The sequence below is a fragment of the Cnephaeus nilssonii genome, assembly GCF_951640355.1.
Source record: "Cnephaeus nilssonii genome assembly, chromosome: 13".
Taxonomy (NCBI): domain Eukaryota; kingdom Metazoa; phylum Chordata; class Mammalia; order Chiroptera; family Vespertilionidae; genus Cnephaeus; species Cnephaeus nilssonii.
In genome coordinates this window covers 27,778,595-27,798,657 of record NC_137084.1, presented here as the reverse complement: position 1 = coordinate 27,798,657, position 20,063 = coordinate 27,778,595, and the positions used below count along the sequence as shown (strand labels likewise).

The following is a 20,063-nucleotide window of genomic DNA, read 5'->3' as shown; positions in this document are numbered from 1 at the left end:
GTAAAATGTTACCCTTTTTATTTAGCAATGAACTAACTGTACTGATTGATTTTGATCATTTAAGTTTTGGAATGTATGTTAGATTGTCTTTGATGATAGTGTTACCTTTTTATGTTTTCTACTTGTGTATTATTATATTACAGTTTAGCTTCATACTTTATTGTAATGAATATCATCCGAGTCCCTAGCTTGGTCAATGTGTTGTCAGTATGGTTCTATTTGATTATAGTAAAGCCCTATGAAAGCAATAAAATGAACATGAATTGATTTGGATTTTCATTATACATTCACAATCTCCTAGATTATAATCATTACCATTTACTATGCAGCTCTTGAAATAAGTAAAGACTTAGTCCTTTCATCAACTGGCTTGACGCAGCCAGCAGATTTTATAAATCTGGTAGATAGGGGTATTTTTGTAGTCATACCCAGGAGGTTGCTACTGTGAGCTCAGGGAACGCCTGGTCTGAGAGACCATATCACCCGCTACCCTCTCTTTTCATGTGTTCTTCCCATCTTCGTGTTGATAAATGTCATCCTTCTTCAACTCCCTGCTTCTAATCTTTGACATGACTCCTGTTGCTGGATGCTGATCTCTACCTCTCTCACGTCCCTTTCTTTTCTGACTACTCTTCTCAAGTTCTCAGCTTTTATATCTAGTGGTCATCAAGCAATTTTACTCCGAATTTCCTAACACAATCAAAACACACTTTGGTTAATAATTCCATTCACTTATTCTGGCTACCTAGATGTTTTCTCCTGTGTTCACTGCTTTGACATGGTTTCTCCACTCCAGTAATTTCCTGGGTGTGGTATCATTGGATGTGGTATCATTCTGGATGTTGAAGGTTCCTGATTCTATTCTTGAAAACAGCAAATAGAAAAAGCAGCACTATGAATGGCTAATGAAAGAAGGAGGAAATAATTTAGAGAGGTAGACTTTATTTACCAACTTAAAACCACTAATGTTGAACAAAGCCTTTGTTGTTATGGTTAAGAACTCTTGTTTTCCTTTGCCCAGTGCATATATAATTTCATTTATACTGCATTTTCTGTTATATTGGAGAAGAAATGGAAGCCAAAGCATCTGTAAAAGTCCAGTGTTTCATGCCAACACCTGAGTGTCTTCTCTCATGATAATAGGGAACTTAAATTACTTGGTGAGAGTCAGCTAAATCTTTTGCTGGTTTAGCAAGTCTTCTTTATTATCTGTAATTAATTTACTCAGTAAGGATTTATTGATTATGTATTGTGCCGGGAAGTGTGTATGGGATGAGATAGGGTGATAAAAAACATGGTCTGTCTGCTTGAGAAGCTCAAACTTATTACGTCAAACAGATCAGTAAGAAGGCAATTAGAAGACTGGATGGTAAGTGCTATGAAGAAGTGTGCCAAAGGAGTTAGACCTAACAAGTGTCAATGCCTATAGAGAATTTGTATCAGCGTTTATTTGAGCCAAAACTGATGACAGTTGCCGGGAAGCAAGATCTTAAATGCTTTGGAGAATACCAGTTTTGCAGTTTTCTCTTGTGCATTTGGAATGAAGGAGGGAATGTAAGGAATATTACATAAAGGTGAGAGAAATTAAGGCAGGGATTGGATTATAGGATAATTACAATGTGTGCTTTTGAAGGTTGTTACACCTTCAAGGGGTATTATTTTTGGCATTGCAAAGGTATGTTAGCCTAGATGCACAAGAACAACGTACAGGGCTGTCTTAAAAACCTTTTCACTAGCCCTAGCTGATTTGGCCTGTGGACTGAAGGGTCCCAGTTTCGATTCCAGCCAAGGGCACATGCCTGGGTTCCGGGCTGAATCCCCAGTAGGGGGTGTGCAGGAGGTAGCCAATCAATGATTCTCTCTCATCATTGATGTTTCTATCTCTCTATCCCTCTCCCTTCCTTTCTAAAATCAATAAAAATATATTAAAAAACAAACAAACAAACAACAAAAAAAACCTTTTACTTAATATTACCTACCAGGAACTTCCAAGTCAGGAATTTAGGATTTATTACAGCACCCCTCTTTCGTCCACAAGATGAATAAAAAAGGGATCCTGTAGAGAGTTGAATAGTGGCCCCCAAAATATCCAAGACCTAACCCCAGTACCTGTGACTGTGACCTTATTTGGAATAGGGTCTTCGAAGATCTAGTTAAGGATCTTGAAGTGATAGCAGCAACCTAGATTTACCATGAGCCCTACACCAAGTGGCAGGTGTCATTAAAAGAAAAATGAGAGGGAGATTTGACATGGAGACACACAGGGAAGGTAATATGAGGATGAAAGTAGAGATTGGACTTAGGAAGCTACAAGCCAAGGAATGCCAAGCATCCCTAGCAGCCACTGCGAGCTAGGAGGGAGGCCTGGAACACATTCTTTCTCAGAGTCTGCAGAGGAACCAACCCTGCCAACAACCTGACTGCGGACTGTGAGAGCATAATTTCACTTGTTTTAAGTCATCAAGCCTGTGGCAATTTGCTGTGGCAGCCCTGAGAAACTGAGACAGGCTTTTAACTTAGACTGGAGGCCTGGGGTTGGGAAGGGTCATCCATTATAAAATGCCTCCCAGTTCAGGAGATATTTCAGCTGAGATTTGGAGGCCAAGTAGAACTTACTCTATTTATCAATTGGAAGAATATTACAGGCAGAGAAAATACATATAAATGTAGCTCATATTATTGTCAGAAGGAAAAAAAAAAATTCGCCTCCTTGGTTCCTAATTCTATAGAAGGCAATTGACACCCTGTTTGCCTAGCATGCCTCCTCTTGACAAAGATTTCACCTCTTCTAGCATGCAGTCTGTTGGGTCTGTAGATACTGGAAGCATCAGTGACTTCTCTCACCTCTCCACTTCTGTATCACTGGTTGGGGTGGACCTCACTTGAATTATTATAAATTTTTTTTTTCCTAACTGGTACTTTCATTACTGTCTGTCCACCCCATGCTGTATTTTCTACCACATAGCAGCCAGAAAGATCCTGTTAAAACCTCAGTGACTTTATGTCACTCTTTAGAACAAAACATTCCAGTGGTTCTTAATTTCTTTCAGAGCAAAAACATACACAAATCCATTAAGTCCCCTTAAGACCACAGAACTGACCTCCCATGAGCTCTCTGTTGCCATTTCTATGACTCAGCTCTTGGCTCACCTGGCCTCCTTGCAATTCCTGGATACAGTAGGTGTAGTCCCATGTTCCCTTTGCCTAGACACTCATCACTCCAGTACCTGCCTGCTCTGCACTCTGTCACCATTTTTGTTTCTGTGCAAATGCCAATTTATGAGGCCTTCCAAGGACTACCCTAAATAAATAGTAACTCCTCTCCAAACACTTCTTATCTCCTAGCTGGTTTCGTTTGCCCCATAGCACTTATTGTTATCTGATTTTTTTGTGTCCTTTTGCTTATTGTTTGTTTTCCTTCCCCAAAAGATAAGCTTCATAAGATCAAGGCCATTGTATGCTCTGATCATTGCTGTATGTTAACTACTTAGCAGAGTGCTTGATGCATTGCAGAATTTCAGTTGATAGTTTTTTGATATGTTAACTGTACAGCAGAGCACTGAGTGCATAGTAGAATTTCAATTGATAGATCAATGGATGAACAATTCTTAGATTTGTCTTAACTGAGAACTTTATAAAAGAAATGAAAATGTTTGATGAGAACAGCTGAACTCATGCTTTATTGTAATACTAAATAAATTTTAAGTGTGGCATTATAGAACACAGATTTCTAAGGCGTGCAGTGGATTCTGATATTGATCTCACATGCCTTTGCACTAAAATAATAAGTGAGCAAGTAAAAAATTGAGGATGACCCTTAATCAGTGTGGCTTTAATAGTAGATTTGGTCCATTCCGGATCCTGTTCAATGGTATTCTGACTCCTCACAGGCTAGTTTTTATTGCAAAGTACTCCCCCTTCCCCCCTTGAGTTTCTTCTTCTTACTCTTAAACAAGGAAAGAACAGAGTCCTAGAGGCCAAATGTTATTCAATGATTTCTATGGGAGGCTTTGCTCTTCTCTTCTGTTTACTCGGAAAATGCTGGCTGGGGCTGTGCGGTGCCCCTTCTTTCCGTCCCTCTCCCCTGGGTACTCTGCACCTGACTTTTCTCGGCTGGAATCAGTGCACTGATCAGATTCAGCGTTCTATGCACACTGTGCATAGGGGGAACATCTTTTAAAGTTCTCTCCTTGAACAGCTCCCCAGCCGGGCAGGAAGGTGGACATCACAAAAATTCCTGCATAGCATTCTCAGGAAGTAGTCAGCCAGGGCATCTTGCTTACTCCCTTCATGGCCAGTATCATGTGAGCTGACCACATGGAGGACTATACCTGCTGGGATAAGGCTGCTGGTGGAAAGTGGCCAGGGACAAATCTGGAGAGGGAGGTAATATATCAGGCTTTGGGCCACTTGTTCTCATATTTATCCTGCCGTTTAACCTTCATAGAAGCTTAGAGAAGAGCTATTCAGGTCTTTATTTCACTAGTGGGCAAACTGAGGCTCAGAAAAGGTGTGACTTTCTGAAGGTCACACAGCTAGTGATTTAATCCAGGTTCCTCTGTGCTCTTTACCTCCACCGTGCTGCCTATAAATTAGAAATACACTTTGAGGGACTTGAGCCTAGATATTTCAAAAATAACATTAGCTCAAGAATGGGGGCAGCACATGTTATAGATGAGCTATAGCTAAACATCCGGGAAGACAGATAACCGGGCAGTGGTGAAGGATCAAGGCCCAGCGGGCGTGTGCAGCATGAAAGCGGCCATTAATCAGACCTGCTCGCTTAAGAGGACCCTGCATTTTGACTTTGAAGGCAGCCAAAGAAAGGTCAAATGTGTGTTTTTTGAATCCTCTAGCAAGCAGAGCTCTTTGGAATTCTTTGCATTCTACAACATGATAATTAATAATTCTAATTCTGAATTCCTTGGTTCAGATCTTTAAGCAGGAAATTAAAAACTAGCACATCTTCCACAAAATACAAATGACAGCCTAACAACCTTGTGAGTTATGGTTTCTTTTACCTTTAGTTCCCCATGTCAGTGTATTTTTCCCCCAATGGGTTCCCCCACTGTGTATGTAAGCATATAACTACTTCAAAAACTACTACTACTACTAATAATAATAATAATAATGTCAATAATACTCAATATCTTTTGACTGCACCTGGATCTAAGTGCTCACCTACAGAAATCTCTATTATAACAACCATATCAAGAAGGTGGTGTTTTTTAACTTCCTGTTCTGTCATCAGAAAAATAAGGTTTCCAGATGTTTCTAGATTAGCTCCACCTTGCGCAGCCAGAAAAAGGAGAACCCAAGCTTTTCACTCAGACTGCCCATGTTCCAGAGTCTGTCACCGGACAGCCTAGCTGTCTGTCTGTGTTAGTATTGAAATGGTGGGGGTGGGGAGAGCAGTATTTGCTGCTAAGGTAATACTTCATTTTCTTTCCTCTGTTCTTTTTCTCTTTTCATCTCTCTTTTCCTTCCATTATTTTACCCTGTCTCCTTTCTTCCCCACCTTTTAAAATTCCCCAACAGTTTTCTCCCATTGGCTGAAGCTGGCCTCACCGCTCAGGCACCTGATGTTATGTCAGAATCCTGGGGCCTGGAATTCTCAGTATCCATTTCCTAATTCACTTTCTCTTGAGCAAGTCATCTAACTTCTCTTCTTTCAGTGTTCCCATTCATCAAAAGATGAAGATATCCTTACAGATTATCTTTTAAGGTTCTTGGGAAGCACTTTTTAAAAAAAGCACAAAATACATTACAAGTCTGAGAAATTGCTCAGGGTTCAAGACAGAGGTGGAAAGTAGAGAAGCCCCCTCTGGAGCTCTGGTCTATCCACATTACCCAGCTAGGATCACTGCAGCTTGCATGCATGTCTCACTCAGGATTTAGCATCAAATTCCATGTGGTTACATAAAAAAAGAAGGATGCTTTGACCTGGGAAAATTTGCTGAAATTTATTTCATAAAAACCACCACTCTTATTCAGGGTTAATATAGCTGTGTAGGCACCAATAGGACAGTGCAGCAGGCAACCTTCTGACCATCTCACCCCAGCTTTCTCCTCAGCTGCTTTTCACAGACAGCACTTTCCAGCTCCCATTTCTTGGTGCTCCTATAATTGCTGAGCACCAAAGTTTGAATTGCTCTCAGAGATTGTGTTGCAAAGATATTATTTGACAGTTGCCTTAGCTTTTACATCATAGGTGTTCTCACCTAACTTCCTGAAGTTAGCTTTTTTGAAGTTTGCTTTTTTTTTGAAAGCTACTTGTCCTACCTAGGAGTTCCATGCTTCTATAACACCACCTCTAGCTCTCTCTTCCTCTTCTTAGGTTTTTGTCTTAATCCCTCATCTTTTTCTTTGCAATTAATTCCAGTACTCCTCCAGCTCTCAAACTCTGGCATCTTCTTAAGGAAGGCAGATGGCAAAGTGTTTCAATATTTGAGGAGACAATGCTGCACTCTGGGAATTATACTGGAGAGAAAGAGGCTGACAGATTGAGGAGAAACTAACTTTTATTGAGCACTTAGTATGTGTGAGCACTGTGCCTGGTACTTCACCTCCACTATCCCATTTAATCCTGGTAATACCTGTATGACATAGATTCTCTTATTGACCTAGTCATACAAATAGGGGATTGGGTGCTGGAGGAGATGAAGTAAATTTTCAAATTCAGTCATGCTGGTAGTCATTTTGCAACATATAAATGCATCAAGTCAACATGTTGTACACCTTAAACATACACAATATTACATGTCAGTTATATCTGAATAAAGCTGGAAATAAATTAATTAGCTAATAAGGACTGGAACTGAGACTGGCCCCTAGGTCTCTGTTACCAGATTCATGTGCTTAACTGCTCACAAAGTTCTGTGTGGAAGAATTGTCTTGGCACCAGGTTATTTGGATAATATGCCAGTCATTTACCACACACACACACCCTTGGTATACAAAGTCAAGGCCAAATATTCCTCACTCCCAAGTTCTTAGCAGCTTCCTATTGAATTGCTATTTCTTTTATATGATTCTTCCATGTATACATTGCAGAGATTTTAAACTCAAAAAAATGGACTCATTCAACATTTCTACACTGACTTCCTAGGAAAAAACCACCACTCTTATTCTGAACGGAATTGAAATTGTGGAAAAATAAGACAGTATTGGTGGTCCTAAATCCTTCCTGGGACTGGTGGGCGCCTGGTGAGAAAGGCCAAGCAGAGTGGCTCTTCTGTGAAATTGCCAAAAGTCTGGGTTTGTAAAACACCAGCTGCAGTCACTGATCCTCCTTCCTCATAGCAGATCCTCCAGAGAGCTGAAGCCATTTCCCCCTACCCAGGAGTCTCCATGCTTCTACACCTTTGCACATGCTGTTCCTGTCCTGTGACTCAAACATCCTTGGCCACAATCTGCCTGGTTATTTTTGTTCTGGTTCAGCTGAGGCCTTGGCTCTTCTGTGGGGCTGTTCTTGACCTTCCAGGAAGAAACAGCCCTTTCCTTTTGTCTACCTCCTACTGACCTTGTGCAGGCAGTATTGCTGGGCTCTGTGAGGTACTTCGTGATCTGCACAGTCTACTCACTCCTCAGGGCCCTTGCACTTGCTGGTTAACTTCTGCCTGGAACACTCTTTTATTTGATACCTGCCTGACTAACTCATTCTCCTTTACTCAGTGAGGCCTTTCATGATCCCCCTGTTTAAAATATATTTTTTATTGAGTTCAGAGAGGAAGAGAGAGGGAGAGAGAGATAGAAACATCAATAATAAGAGAGAATCATTGATTGGCTGCTTCCCGCACACCCCCCACTGGGGATCGAGCCCACAACTCAGGCATTTGTCCTGACCGGAATCAAACCCTGACCTCCTGGTTCATAGGTGATGTTCAACCACTGAGCCATGCTGGCCAGGTCATGATCCCCCTGTTTAATTACAATATTTCCCACTGGCACAGACCCTGTCCTCTGCTCTGCTGTATCTTTTGTCATATAGCTTGTTATCATCTAACTTACACATTGATTTTGTTATTTCATATTTTCCCAGTAGAATATAAACCGATACCTTGAAATATTTTTAGCTGTTTTGCATGAGCCTTGGTTCTCAGAATAATCCTTGATAGAGAAGTTGCTCAATAACCATTTGCTGAATGACTAAGTAAATGACTGCCTATATTTGCTCAGCTTGGGTACTGTTGAAGTTTGGATCTGAATAATTCTTTTCTGGGGGGCTGTCCTATGCATGTAGGATGTTTAGCAGCATCGTTGGTGTCAGTACACTGGTAGCACTCCCATAGCTGCAACAACTAAAAATGACTGAAGACATTGCCAAATGTCCCCATGTGGGGGAATTGTCTTCAGGGAGAGCCACACTATATTAGACTCTCAGATCCTGGAGAACAGGGATCATGTCATATTAGAATATCAACATAGTAGATGATTGACAAATTTTATTTAATCATTTTTAAATCCTCAGAGAGGAAGTGGAGCGAGAGAGAGAAACAATGATTGGTTGCCTCCTGTACATTCCCCAACCTGGTATGTGCCTTGACCGGGAATTGAACTCACAACTTTTGGTGTATGGGATGATGCTCCAGCCAAATAAGCCACCTGACCAGGATGATGCTTGATACATATTTAAAGCTGATTGATCTGACTTGATAACTACATGCCATGTATTTATCTCAGACTTCATGGTACAGTTTTATAGACAAGACTGTCTTATCAAACTTGTTATTTTCTCTATATAATTTGTCAATAAATATGTGTTTAGTATCACCAGCATTCAAGATGATATAGAGGAATGGAGAGTCTGAATAAAAATAACCCTGGTCCTTGAGAATCTCACAGTTAGAGAAGCATGTATACAGGCCAAAAATAATGCAGAAGGACACATTATCTCTCCCTTCAACCTGCATCACCCCCATTGAGTTCATCTGTAACAGAGATTATCTATAGAGGCCTACCTACACAGTAAGTATTTCAACTTTGCAGCTACAGCCATAGAAAATGGCCATTTTCCTATCGGTCTTTCTAGAACTAAGACCGACATCTTAATTTGAATATATCAAGATTAAAGTGACTCTGTGCCCCCATCCTATCACAGAATGTTATGGAGTAGAAGACTATGGCAACTACCAAGAATGTGTGAAACAAATGCACAATTTAAACTGCAGGTTTATGGGTTGGGAAAGCAAGTCATTGGACCATAGCTGCATTCTATAAATAATATAAAATGCAATACAATGCAATGCAATACAATTCAATACAATACAATGGAAGTCAATACAACAGAAAATATCAGAATGCATTACATGCACTAAGAATAAGGTTTGTATTTCTGGATGTCTATGTGTGTGTGTGAGGGTTTCTGATTGAAAACATTTCTTACTATTCAGTATAGTAAAATAGATTAGCAAAGCACTGTCTTCAGCTAACTAGAATAATGAACAGAAGAAAAGAGAAGTTTCTAGACCGATATCCAGCCATTACACTATTGTGCCTTAAGGTAACTAATAAATCCGGGAAGTGAATGGAGATGGGGAGATGGAGAGGGTGGTTCACAGATTCTGAAATGTCCCTGCTTCCTTGCATGGCCCACTGCATTGTCTTCTACATTCAGTCTCCAATGTTGATAGACTCCTGTTCATTTTCTTCCTCTATTCCAGTGCCTTTGCACAGGACAAAACCTTGACCTGAACTGTCCTATTTCCTGTGCTTCTCTACCTAACAAAAAATCCTATCCATTCTTCCAGGCCTAACTCAAATGCCAGCATTGTTGCAAAGCGTTGCCTCAGTCCACTGGGCACAATTAATCATGTTTCCCCCCCATATGCTCTCAGCACTTTATTCATACTGCTACAATGGCATTTATCACATTTCAGTATGCTTGGTTTTGGACATGCCACTCTCTGCTACTCGATTGTGAGCTTCTTAGGGATGCAGACAGTTTCATGCCCAGCTGTAGACTTCTTAGTCCCCAGCACATTGTCTGCATATAGTGGGTGGCCAAGCCCTAAAGGGAGATGTCTTAACCATGTGGTTGCAACTCTGAGTTTGAAACCCAGGAAGCCACGTAGTGACCTGGGATAACTTATTTAACTTCTCGAAGTCAGCTTTCTCTTCTGACAATGAGGACGACACGAATGAATAATTCACAGAGTTACTGTAAGGATGAAATGGAGTTTTCTGTCTATATGGCACTTAAAGGGCCTTTGATAAATGGAATCACCATTACTACTGTTGTTATTGTTGTTATTATTGTTGAAAAGTAGAATGGAAATGGCTAGTAGAGCCATAAATACACACACTTATAATAAGTGGTAGGATTGAACGTGATTTGGTGGGGCCAATGATTAAATATTAAACTATGCACTATATTTTTGCTTAACACCAGAATGAAGATATAAAAAGTGATCATTGCAGACATTTGCATGTTTGGTTTTTGTATACCAGACTAACCATCTGGATGCTTTTCACCCTGACCTTTTCTCTATATATTAAACTGTATTTGGGGGTGGTGGAGAATTTAAGGGGTGATGGGAAAGGGATTAAAAACACATAGTTTTGCTCCTGGAGCTACTCAGTAGACTTAATTGTGTAAAGTTGTAATGGTTTCTCAGCCTCAACACTGTTGACATTTTAAGCCAGGTAATTCTTTGTTATCCAGGGCTGTCCTGTGCATTGTAAGATGTTTAGCAACATCCCTGTCCTCTGCCCACCAAATGCCAGTAAACGCACTGACCCCACACACCTCTTGTGACAATCAAAATATTTGAGGCAACTGTGGTAAATATCATATTCTGAACAAGATGAGGAATAAACCATGAAGAAAACATGGAGGAGATGCTTCTATTATTGACAGAGCTTGATGGGGAAACATAAGCGCCCTCACTGTAGAATAAACCAAGCTAGTTTGCGAAGGAAGGCCAAGAGACACATGAAAACATGCTCAATGTCACTAATTATCCGAGAGATGCAAATCAAAACAACAATGCGGTACCATCTCACACCTGTCAGAATGGCTATCATCAACAAATCAACAAACGACAAGTGTTGGCGAGGATGCGGAGAAAAAGGAACCCTCGTGCACTGCTGGTGGGAATGCAGACTGGTGCAGCCACTGTGGAGAACAGTATGGAGTTTCCTCAAAAAACTGAAAATGGAACTCCCATTTGACCCAGTAATCCCACTCCTGGGAATATATCCGAAGAAACCAATTAGAAAGGATATATGCACCCCTATGTTCATAGCAGCACAATTTACCATAGCTAAGATTTGGAAACAGCCTAGGTGCCCGTCAGCAGATGACTGGATCAGAAAACTGTGGTACATCTACACAATGGAATACTAGGCTGCCATAAAAAAGAAGGAATTCTCATCATTTGCAGCAACCTGGGAGGAATTGGAGAACATTATGTTAAGTGAAATAAGTCAGTCAATGAAAGAAAAATACCACATGATCTCACTCATTTATGGATAATAAAGAACATTATAAACTTGAACAAAAAGATAGATACAGAGACAGTAAAGCATTAAACAGACTGTCAAATTACAAGGGGAAGGTTAGGGAGAGGTGGGGGAGATAAGAGATCAATCAAAGGACTTGTATGCATGCATATAAGCATAACCAATGGATGCAAAACTCTGGGGGGTGGGGGCATATATGGGAGTGGGGTGTGGGGAGGGCAATGGTAAGATATGTACACATATAATACCTTAATAAAAAAATTGAAAAAAAAAAAAGAATGAATACAGAATGAAGACCAATCCCAGGGAGGAAGGGAAACGTGATGCCATCTGAAGTCAAGAAGTGGGGTGGGCATGGAGTTTTGCTAGGCATGATCAAATTGTAAATATTTTCTCCCCACTTTGGATTTTAGGTGCACATAATCAAATTAATTACAATCTTTGGTTCATGACACCCTGTAATTATGCATAGTGAACAGCTTTTATTTACATCCTGATAGTTATTTTAACAATGTAATTCACACCTGATACCTCAGTGTCCAAAATAAACTAGAAATGTTCATCATATGGCACTTCGCAGCCCATCCTCCTGCTTTTCCCATCTGACTCACATCAGCCTGATATAGATTTTTCCAGAGTTATCAATAGAATAATTTCCTCTACCTCCGCAGGGACAGAATGAGCAAAGCTGGCGAAGAGAGGTCAGAAATGATCTGGAGGAAAATGCTTCCTCAAGAAAAGCAGGATTTCTTTCTAACATATGGCTGGAACGTGTATGTTTCCTTATTTTATCAGGATACATGGTGTCCTTCGGAACTAAACACATGCCAGTAAATCTTTGAGAAGATCGTGCGAAGTGTTTAGAACTTGAAGGGCTATTACTTTTTATTAGTATAAAACTATTCTTGTCCAATTGAGCTCATGATGGGGATACTGGGCATCCACACACTTGACATGTGAAACCCACCTTCTCATTTTGTTTCCCTTAACCTCCAAGTGTTATGACTCATGCTGAGAAAATTTGAATATAAAAAAGTAGTCTTTCTGTGAATTAACTCTCCCTTAATTTTGAGTTCTGTGATTTTATTTTCTTACACAATGCAAATCGCCCTTTCAGAAATAGAAATCAAGCCATTTTAGAGTTGACCCCATCCATTATCTCCCTGGGGTGTAAGTTAATAACCAATGGCAGGTTCAGGTTTGTAATCTTATTGTGTATCTACAATCTGTTCAAGCCATACTTGGGAATCTGGAAATTGGTTGACAAAGGAGCAACATACCAGGATGCCTGAGTTTTTCTGAGTCTGCAGAGGGGCCAAGTTCCATTGCAAGCCCCATGACACTGCAAAGGCCATCAAGTTCAGGAAAGGGTGGTAACGTGCCCTCACTGGAGAATAAGCTCCATAGCACAGGGATCTTTGCTGTCTGTCTCACCACTGCTTCTGCAGAATCTAGAACAGAAACTAGTGAACAGTAATATTGTTATTCGGAAAAGCAGAGTCCTGTTGATAAATAACAGCAATCGCATGTAGCTTTGGAGCACATTCCTCTGGCAGTGCCTGTGCCGGGTCATTTCCGTTGGTAATTTAATTTAAGCTGCACAGCCAGGGTGTTATACTTATTATCATTACTGTTTTGCTTTTGAGGAAAGTTAGGTCCAGAGAGGTGAAATAATTTGCTGTGGGTCACAGAGCTATTACCTACAGAGCAAGGATTTAGACCAGGTAGTTTCTACCACCCCATTTCCTCATAAGCTAGAAAGAAATGCAGAGGGGACTTGGCTTGTTGTTTGGGTCATGCCATCTGCCAAGTGATGCTGTGCAAATTACAGGTGCTCAGACTATCAGGATCCTTTTCTTTGAACTGCTAGGTTCCTAAATGATCACGAAGAACCTACCCAGATACACATGATTTTTCCACAAACTTCAGACTAGGATACAATAATATGCTTAGATGTTTTATGAGGTATCCAAAGGAAATGTGCATTGATCTTGATTTCCCCATAGTAGTTTAAGTTTGGAATGACATGTTTCTTTTTTGGTATTTTTAAAAAATTATTCTGTTGTTTTATGTAAGGTGCATATAGGCAATGAATTTCTTCTTTTACTTGAGATCCATTCCATTAAAAATAGTAAGTATATGCCTAGATTAGATGAAATATGACTAGGCTCAGACCGTAGCAGAGGTAGATTACAAGTGCATGAACTTGAACAGCTCCCTGCCTGCCTTCTTTAATGCCACATGTGCAATTTGACACATTATTTTTCATATATATATATATATATATATATATATATATATATATATATGATTTCAGACAAGAAGAGAGAGGGAGAGAGAGATAGAAACATCAATGGTGAGAGAGAATCATCCATCCGCTGCCTCCTGCATGTCCCACACTGGGGATCAAGCCTGCAACTCAGGCATGTTCCCTTGATCAGAATCAAACCTGAGACCCTTCAGACCACAGGCAGATGATCTATCCACTGAGCCAAACTGGCTAGGTTGGCACATTGTTTTTTGTGTGTATTTTTAACTTGTATTCAGTTCCCTTAGCCCTTATGAAACTATTCAAAAAAGGAAGAAGCCTGCCTATATAATTATTAGATTACAGATAAACCTGCACTGTAATATATGAAGAGTAGGTAAGACTTTGAATCTTAGCTCTGCTACTTACTACCTGTGTAGCCTTAGATGCAACTTGATTTTTGAGCCCCAACTTCACCATGTTTACAGTGAAAACAGTAACAGCTCTCTGATAGTTCCATGAGAAGGGCTACAACTACCTTCATTGGAAACTAAAGCAAGCATCAATCACAAGGTCATAGCAACTCGTCTCGGTGAAAATGGACACCTTCATGCTGAGTTTAATTATCTGAATATTAGATGTAAAATTTGTTCTGGGTCCATGATGCACAGTCATAATAGCATTACTATCATTATAATTAGTTTTATTTAAAAAAGCACATCATAACACTATCCACCAAACACAATTTAAAATCACTGACAAATGTTAACTCATTTCATTCTCGTAACACCCCATTTATTAGGTAGGTTCTTTTTAATTTTACTTTATTGTTTAAAGTATTACAAATAATAGTACATATGTCTTATTTCCCCCCATTTATCTTCCCCCGGCCTCTCCCTTTCTCCCCCGCTGCCACATGCCCTCACCGCCCCCCAATGTCTTGCGTCCATTGGTTATGCTTATATGCATGCATACAAGTCCTTTGGTTGATTTCTTACCTCACCTCCCCCTCCAGCCTTCCTGCTGTAGTTTGATAGTCTGTTCGATGCTTCTTTGCCTCGGTATCTATTTTTGTTCATCAGTTTATAATGTTGTTTATATTCCACAAATGAGTGAGAGCATGTATTTTTCTTTCACTGACTGGCTTATTTCACTTAGCATAATGCTCGCCTGTTCCATCCATGCTGTTGCAAATTGTAAGAATTCCTTCTTTTTTATAACAGCGTAGTATTCCATTGTGTAGATGTACCACAGTTTTCTAATCCACTCATCTGCTGATGGGCATTTTGGCTGTTTCCAAATCTTAGCTATGGTGAATTGTGCTGCTATGAACATAGGGGTGTACATTGTGCACATCTTTACATTCATAGGACATCACAGCCATCTCATGCTTTCTTCAAAAATCTCCTATTATCGTTTCTGTTTAAGGGCTGCATAAATCAAGGTCATACATGTATCATGAAACAACACCGAGTCTCCTAACCAGTTCTACAATCTGTGTGTGCACACACGTGTGGATGTATGCTCACACACAAATCTATATCAAGTGCTGCTTTGACTACATTACTGAAGAAAAACCCATGCTGAACTTCCTGCTTCCTCTGTCTTCTTTTGATGCCACTTGAAACCTTCTTTAATGGCTTTCTATCTGTCACTTTTAGCTTCAAATACACTTGACTATTTACTGTTCTCTTATTAACTTTGATATGGAGCTACACTTCTGAAATGTCCATCACCAGAGCCCACAAGATGCAATTTTTGGGACAAGACAGCGTGTGCATATGTGTGTGTACATGTGCGCGCACGCGCACGTGTGTGTGTGTTTGCACGTGCATGCCTAGGTTCACAGTAGTTAAAGGCTGGAAAAAGATACCCATTGTTTGTCTTTGGGCAGGAGCAAAGGAATTCACAACTAATTGCAAAGCTCCAAAATGTTAAATCATATAGTAGATATTAAATGATGAGAAAAATGACAACATTATGAGAATTTCTGTGCATTTGAACTAGCGTTCAACTACCTCAAGTTGTTCTGTGGCTTTTTTGAAGTTAAACCCACCTTATTTATGTGATGATGGCAAAATACAGCCATGACATTTTTCCAGGCTGACATTTTCGAACTGCAATTATAAATAAAATAATTTGCTCACCTAGCTCTTCTGTGAATAAAAGAAACCCTGGGTTAACAAGTTGCAATCGTCTTCCTTAATGAGACATTTTGCAGCGGTAGAACACTAAATTATCGGTTATCCAGCAAGGTCGCATAGTAAGTTGTTCTGGATGGAAGGGCTACAGAGTTGTTGGAGGAAGAGTTTTTCTGTCAGAACAACCTGCAGCATATAAGTTAATCCATTAGGCAAATATGTTTTGAGCATCTACCATGCACTCAGCTACTAAGGCTTTGTATGTACAACAGGAAGCAAAAAGAAGCATGTGGCTTGTCCTTATGGGCTGCACAATCCCAACAAGTTAAGACAGGAAATGATAAGCATTTATACATAAATAAACAATAATACTTAATACTACAAAGGAGAGGTGTATGGAGCTGTACATGGAGCTATGCTATGCTATTCAGGTGTGTAATGAGGGGAGCTTACCCACTGTGGGAAGGCTAGCAGGGTAGCACTGGGATGGAGTTGGATAACTTTGCAATGCTTGTCAAAAGGCTTAACGAACTCCTCTCTAAAACTGTATTTTCACATTGAGCCCTTTTCCCTAAAGGAATAATTTGGGGTATACTAAACATTCTAGCTATACAGGCAAGGCATCAGTTTTAGTACAGAAATATTGGAAACATCTTAAATATTCAAAAATAAGTGGTTAGTTGAATTTCTTATGTTATCAAAATTATGTCTATCTAACTATTTTAAAGATGATGTAAAAATGTTTTTATTGTAATAAAGATGTTTAGAGAAAAAAGTGGTTATAAAATGAGTATTTAAAATGCCTGCCTTTGCTTTTGTTCCAATTCTATCCTTTCTAGTTACTTCGTCTAGCCTATTTGATTTCAAATATGTCAATAATAAGTCACAATAGCAACCGTAATAGCTGCTCATACTAGTTACCATTTAATACATTCCAGCCCAGTGCTAAACACTTTACCTACATATCACAATTGACCTTATGTAAATCAGTGAAGTATTAATACATTTATTTATTTTCACAGCCAAAACTTTTAAATATATCAACATAGCTATGCATTTCCTATGCAACAAAGAATGAATGATTTCAATGCTTACGCCGTTTACCCTGAGTTTTCTTATTCCCATTTTATCTAATAGAAATTCCCTCATTCCTTTGCAACAGCATTCTGCGAAGAGGGCTGCAGATATGGTGGAACGTGCGTGGCACCTAACAAATGTGTCTGTCCTTCCGGATTCACAGGAAGCCACTGCGAGAAAGGTAACCTTAGCCCTTTTTGGGGAGTGGGGTGGGAGAAAGACTTTCAGAGGGAAGGGGAACTCTTTCTCAAGGAGTATAGTATTGTGGGTTGACTTGATGCAGTATGTCTCGCTGGGGGATGTAGCTCCCCAAAATAGATACGTTTGATTACTATATAATTGGCATCCTCCCTCTGAAAATAGAGCTTCATTTGTCCTCCCTGCAATGTTTCTAATAGAGCAAGATTGAGTCTTTCTCTGCTGTGGTTTGGAGTGTGCCTTTTTAGTGCTGATGAGAGATAAAGCCTGAAGAACTGACCTGCCCCAATTACCAGCTATTGGGGGTAGCATCACACAGGACTATTGGAGTTACAACAGTCTGCTGTGCCCACAGAATCTAGATTAGAACCACATGCTCCTTGCATTAAAGCACATTAAATAACTCTGGCAGCAGGTTTATTGGTGTACTTGGGATTTGGTTCTAATATTGGTTTATTAGGAACATTATTATTCCCGGTCCTGATAATAGAAGCCAGTTTAGTATTTGTAAGATTTCATCATGTGCATCATTCTACTTGCAATAAATGTAGTGTTTACACTTGATGCTATTTGGTGAAATCAGCTGTCTTATTAATTGGAGACGTCCTTCCACCTGGGTACAAATTAAATTGACCGTCAATGCCAGTGTGCCACTGTATACATATATATCAGTGCAAGCGAGAGGGCTTGTCATGCAAAATTGAATATTTCTGTGTTTTTGCCCATAAGTTTTATTGGCCTAAAATTACTGTTTTGTGTTTTTTTCCTGAGTCTGGAATATCACACTTGACACTTCTTACAGTGCAGCATAAAAATACGGAAATGTGATGATGTAGTCATTATGTCTGTTATTCGATGAGAGAGAGGATGGCTTTAATGCCAACTATTGAAGCAAAGCTCTGGTTTCCTTTCCTTCACGTCAAAAGGTTTCTGAAATTAGATAATACATTTTTAAATGATCCTAGTTATTATACCCCAACTTGTTCTATGTATTACTTTGCACTGCCTGTATAAGGCAGCCAATCCTTTCAAAAACAGGTCAAAGTGTAACATGTAAATTATTCAACAAGGAAGACAACAAACAATATGTGCCCTGTTGTTTCCATATTTTATTATATCATCAATGAAGCGAATGTCATTTATGAAATAATATTAATTGGTTTGTTCTTTAAAAAGACACATAAAAGAGCCAAGTCCTGCCTCTGAGCAGCATGAGAATTACCACATGGAGCTGGAGAATTCTTGCCAAAAGCAAAGAAACTTAATGGTAACTTAGAACACATGCCTTCATTTCAGTGCATTAGATTTTAATTAGGTTTTCTAAAGTGAAAAAACAAATACATGTAAAGGTTTCTCATGTCCGCTAGCACTGCTGTGTTCCCCTAAAATGAGTGTACAGGAATTAATGGGGACAGAATGGTGACGATGATAGTGTTGATGATAATGGATACTACAAGTAATGATACACCATTTATTATGTATTAATTATGTGTTAGGTCTTTTAAATGAATATTTTAATATATTAAGAATAAACAAAAAAGATAACTACTAGTACTCCTATTTTATAAATAGCTAAATAAAGCTTAGCCAAGCAAAGTAACTTCTGCAATGCTACAGTTAGTGTTAGAACTGAGAATAAAATTCCACAAAGCCTGCATTATAAATCCTTGACTGTGTTTCTCAAAACAATACATAGACTTCCTGTTAGAACCCATATTCCTGGGCCACCAACCTAGACATGGTCAATCAGGATATCTCGGGGAGGGTCCATGAAGCTACACTTTCACCAAGCACCTCTGGTTGCTTGTTTTAAATCGGTTATTGTTATATTAGTGTGATATTTAACCGGAGAATCTACTCTGACGTTCTTATTCTCTTTACATTATAAAGAATTGGGGTAGAACATTGACTTTAAACCTGGGGGTGAATTGGTGGCAGCCTAGGAAAAATTAATTATCATTTCTTATGGCTTGTTGATTTGACTGTATCTTCTTCTTTGCTCAGTAAGACGTTGGTTGAATTAATGCTTACATTCTGTTTTATTACCTGAAACAAGAAAAGTTAGAATTAAAGGAGAAAGTCAAGGTCAGAGGAAAACGTAAAACAGAGATAGGCAGGACATGAGTTCCTATGTAAAAGTTAAAATTGAGATTGCATATTCTTGAATTCTTGCACAGTTGTTTTAAGGAAAAATTAAAATTAAATAACAAGTTCTCTTTGCATGTAATGCTATCTCCCATCAGTAGCAAAACCATCAAATTTAATATTGGCTAATATTAATTTTAATTAAATTTATTGTGGTGACATTGATTAATAGGATCATGTAGGTTTCAAGTGAACATTTCTGTGACACATGATCTGTATATTGCATTGTGTTCCCACCACCCAAAGTCACATAGTCTTCCATCCCCATATATTTGGCCACCTTTACCCTGTACTACCCCACCTCCTTCTCTTTGGTAACTACCATACTGTTGTCTGTGTCTATGAGTTTCAGTTTTATATCTCACATATGAGTGAAATCATATGGTTCTTGGCTTTTTCTGACCAACTTGTTTCACTTAGCATAATATTCTCAAGGTCCATCTATATTATCTGTCGCAAATGGCAGTATTTCATCTTCACCGATATTCTAATTGTATGAATTTTTTGTGGAGAGGATAAAGTACATATATTTCAGTTCATTGTGTGCAAGGAATCTAGAAAAATTATAGGACAAATACTGAAAATGTATCCCATATCTTGTTTGAATTATTTTATCATGTAGATCATTAGCAAATAGCATGAAGTAATGCTATTTGCCATATACTAGTGATGCTAGATGCTTTGAGACTTAGGGTGCAAAGGAAAAATGCAAGTGCATTGTAACTGGCATGATCACACTAAATCTCTGATTCGCTCTTTTTAATTTTAAGACTAACTAAGTGGTCCCTTTT

The 20,063-nt window shown here is 39.2% G+C and overlaps 1 protein-coding gene across 1 annotated transcript in view; it reads left to right on the top strand.

Annotated features, from left to right (window-relative positions):
* The window catches only part of NELL1 (neural EGFL like 1), a gene marked incomplete at its 3' end in the record, with an annotated part of 683,686 nt that overhangs the window by 496,901 nt on the left and 166,722 nt on the right, over nt 1-20,063 (top strand). The window contains exon 14 of the mRNA XM_079788062.1: nt 17,015-17,110. Within this exon, the coding sequence (XP_079644188.1) occupies nt 17,015-17,110 (96 nt within the window). The remainder of the gene's footprint in view (nt 1-17,014; nt 17,111-20,063) is intronic.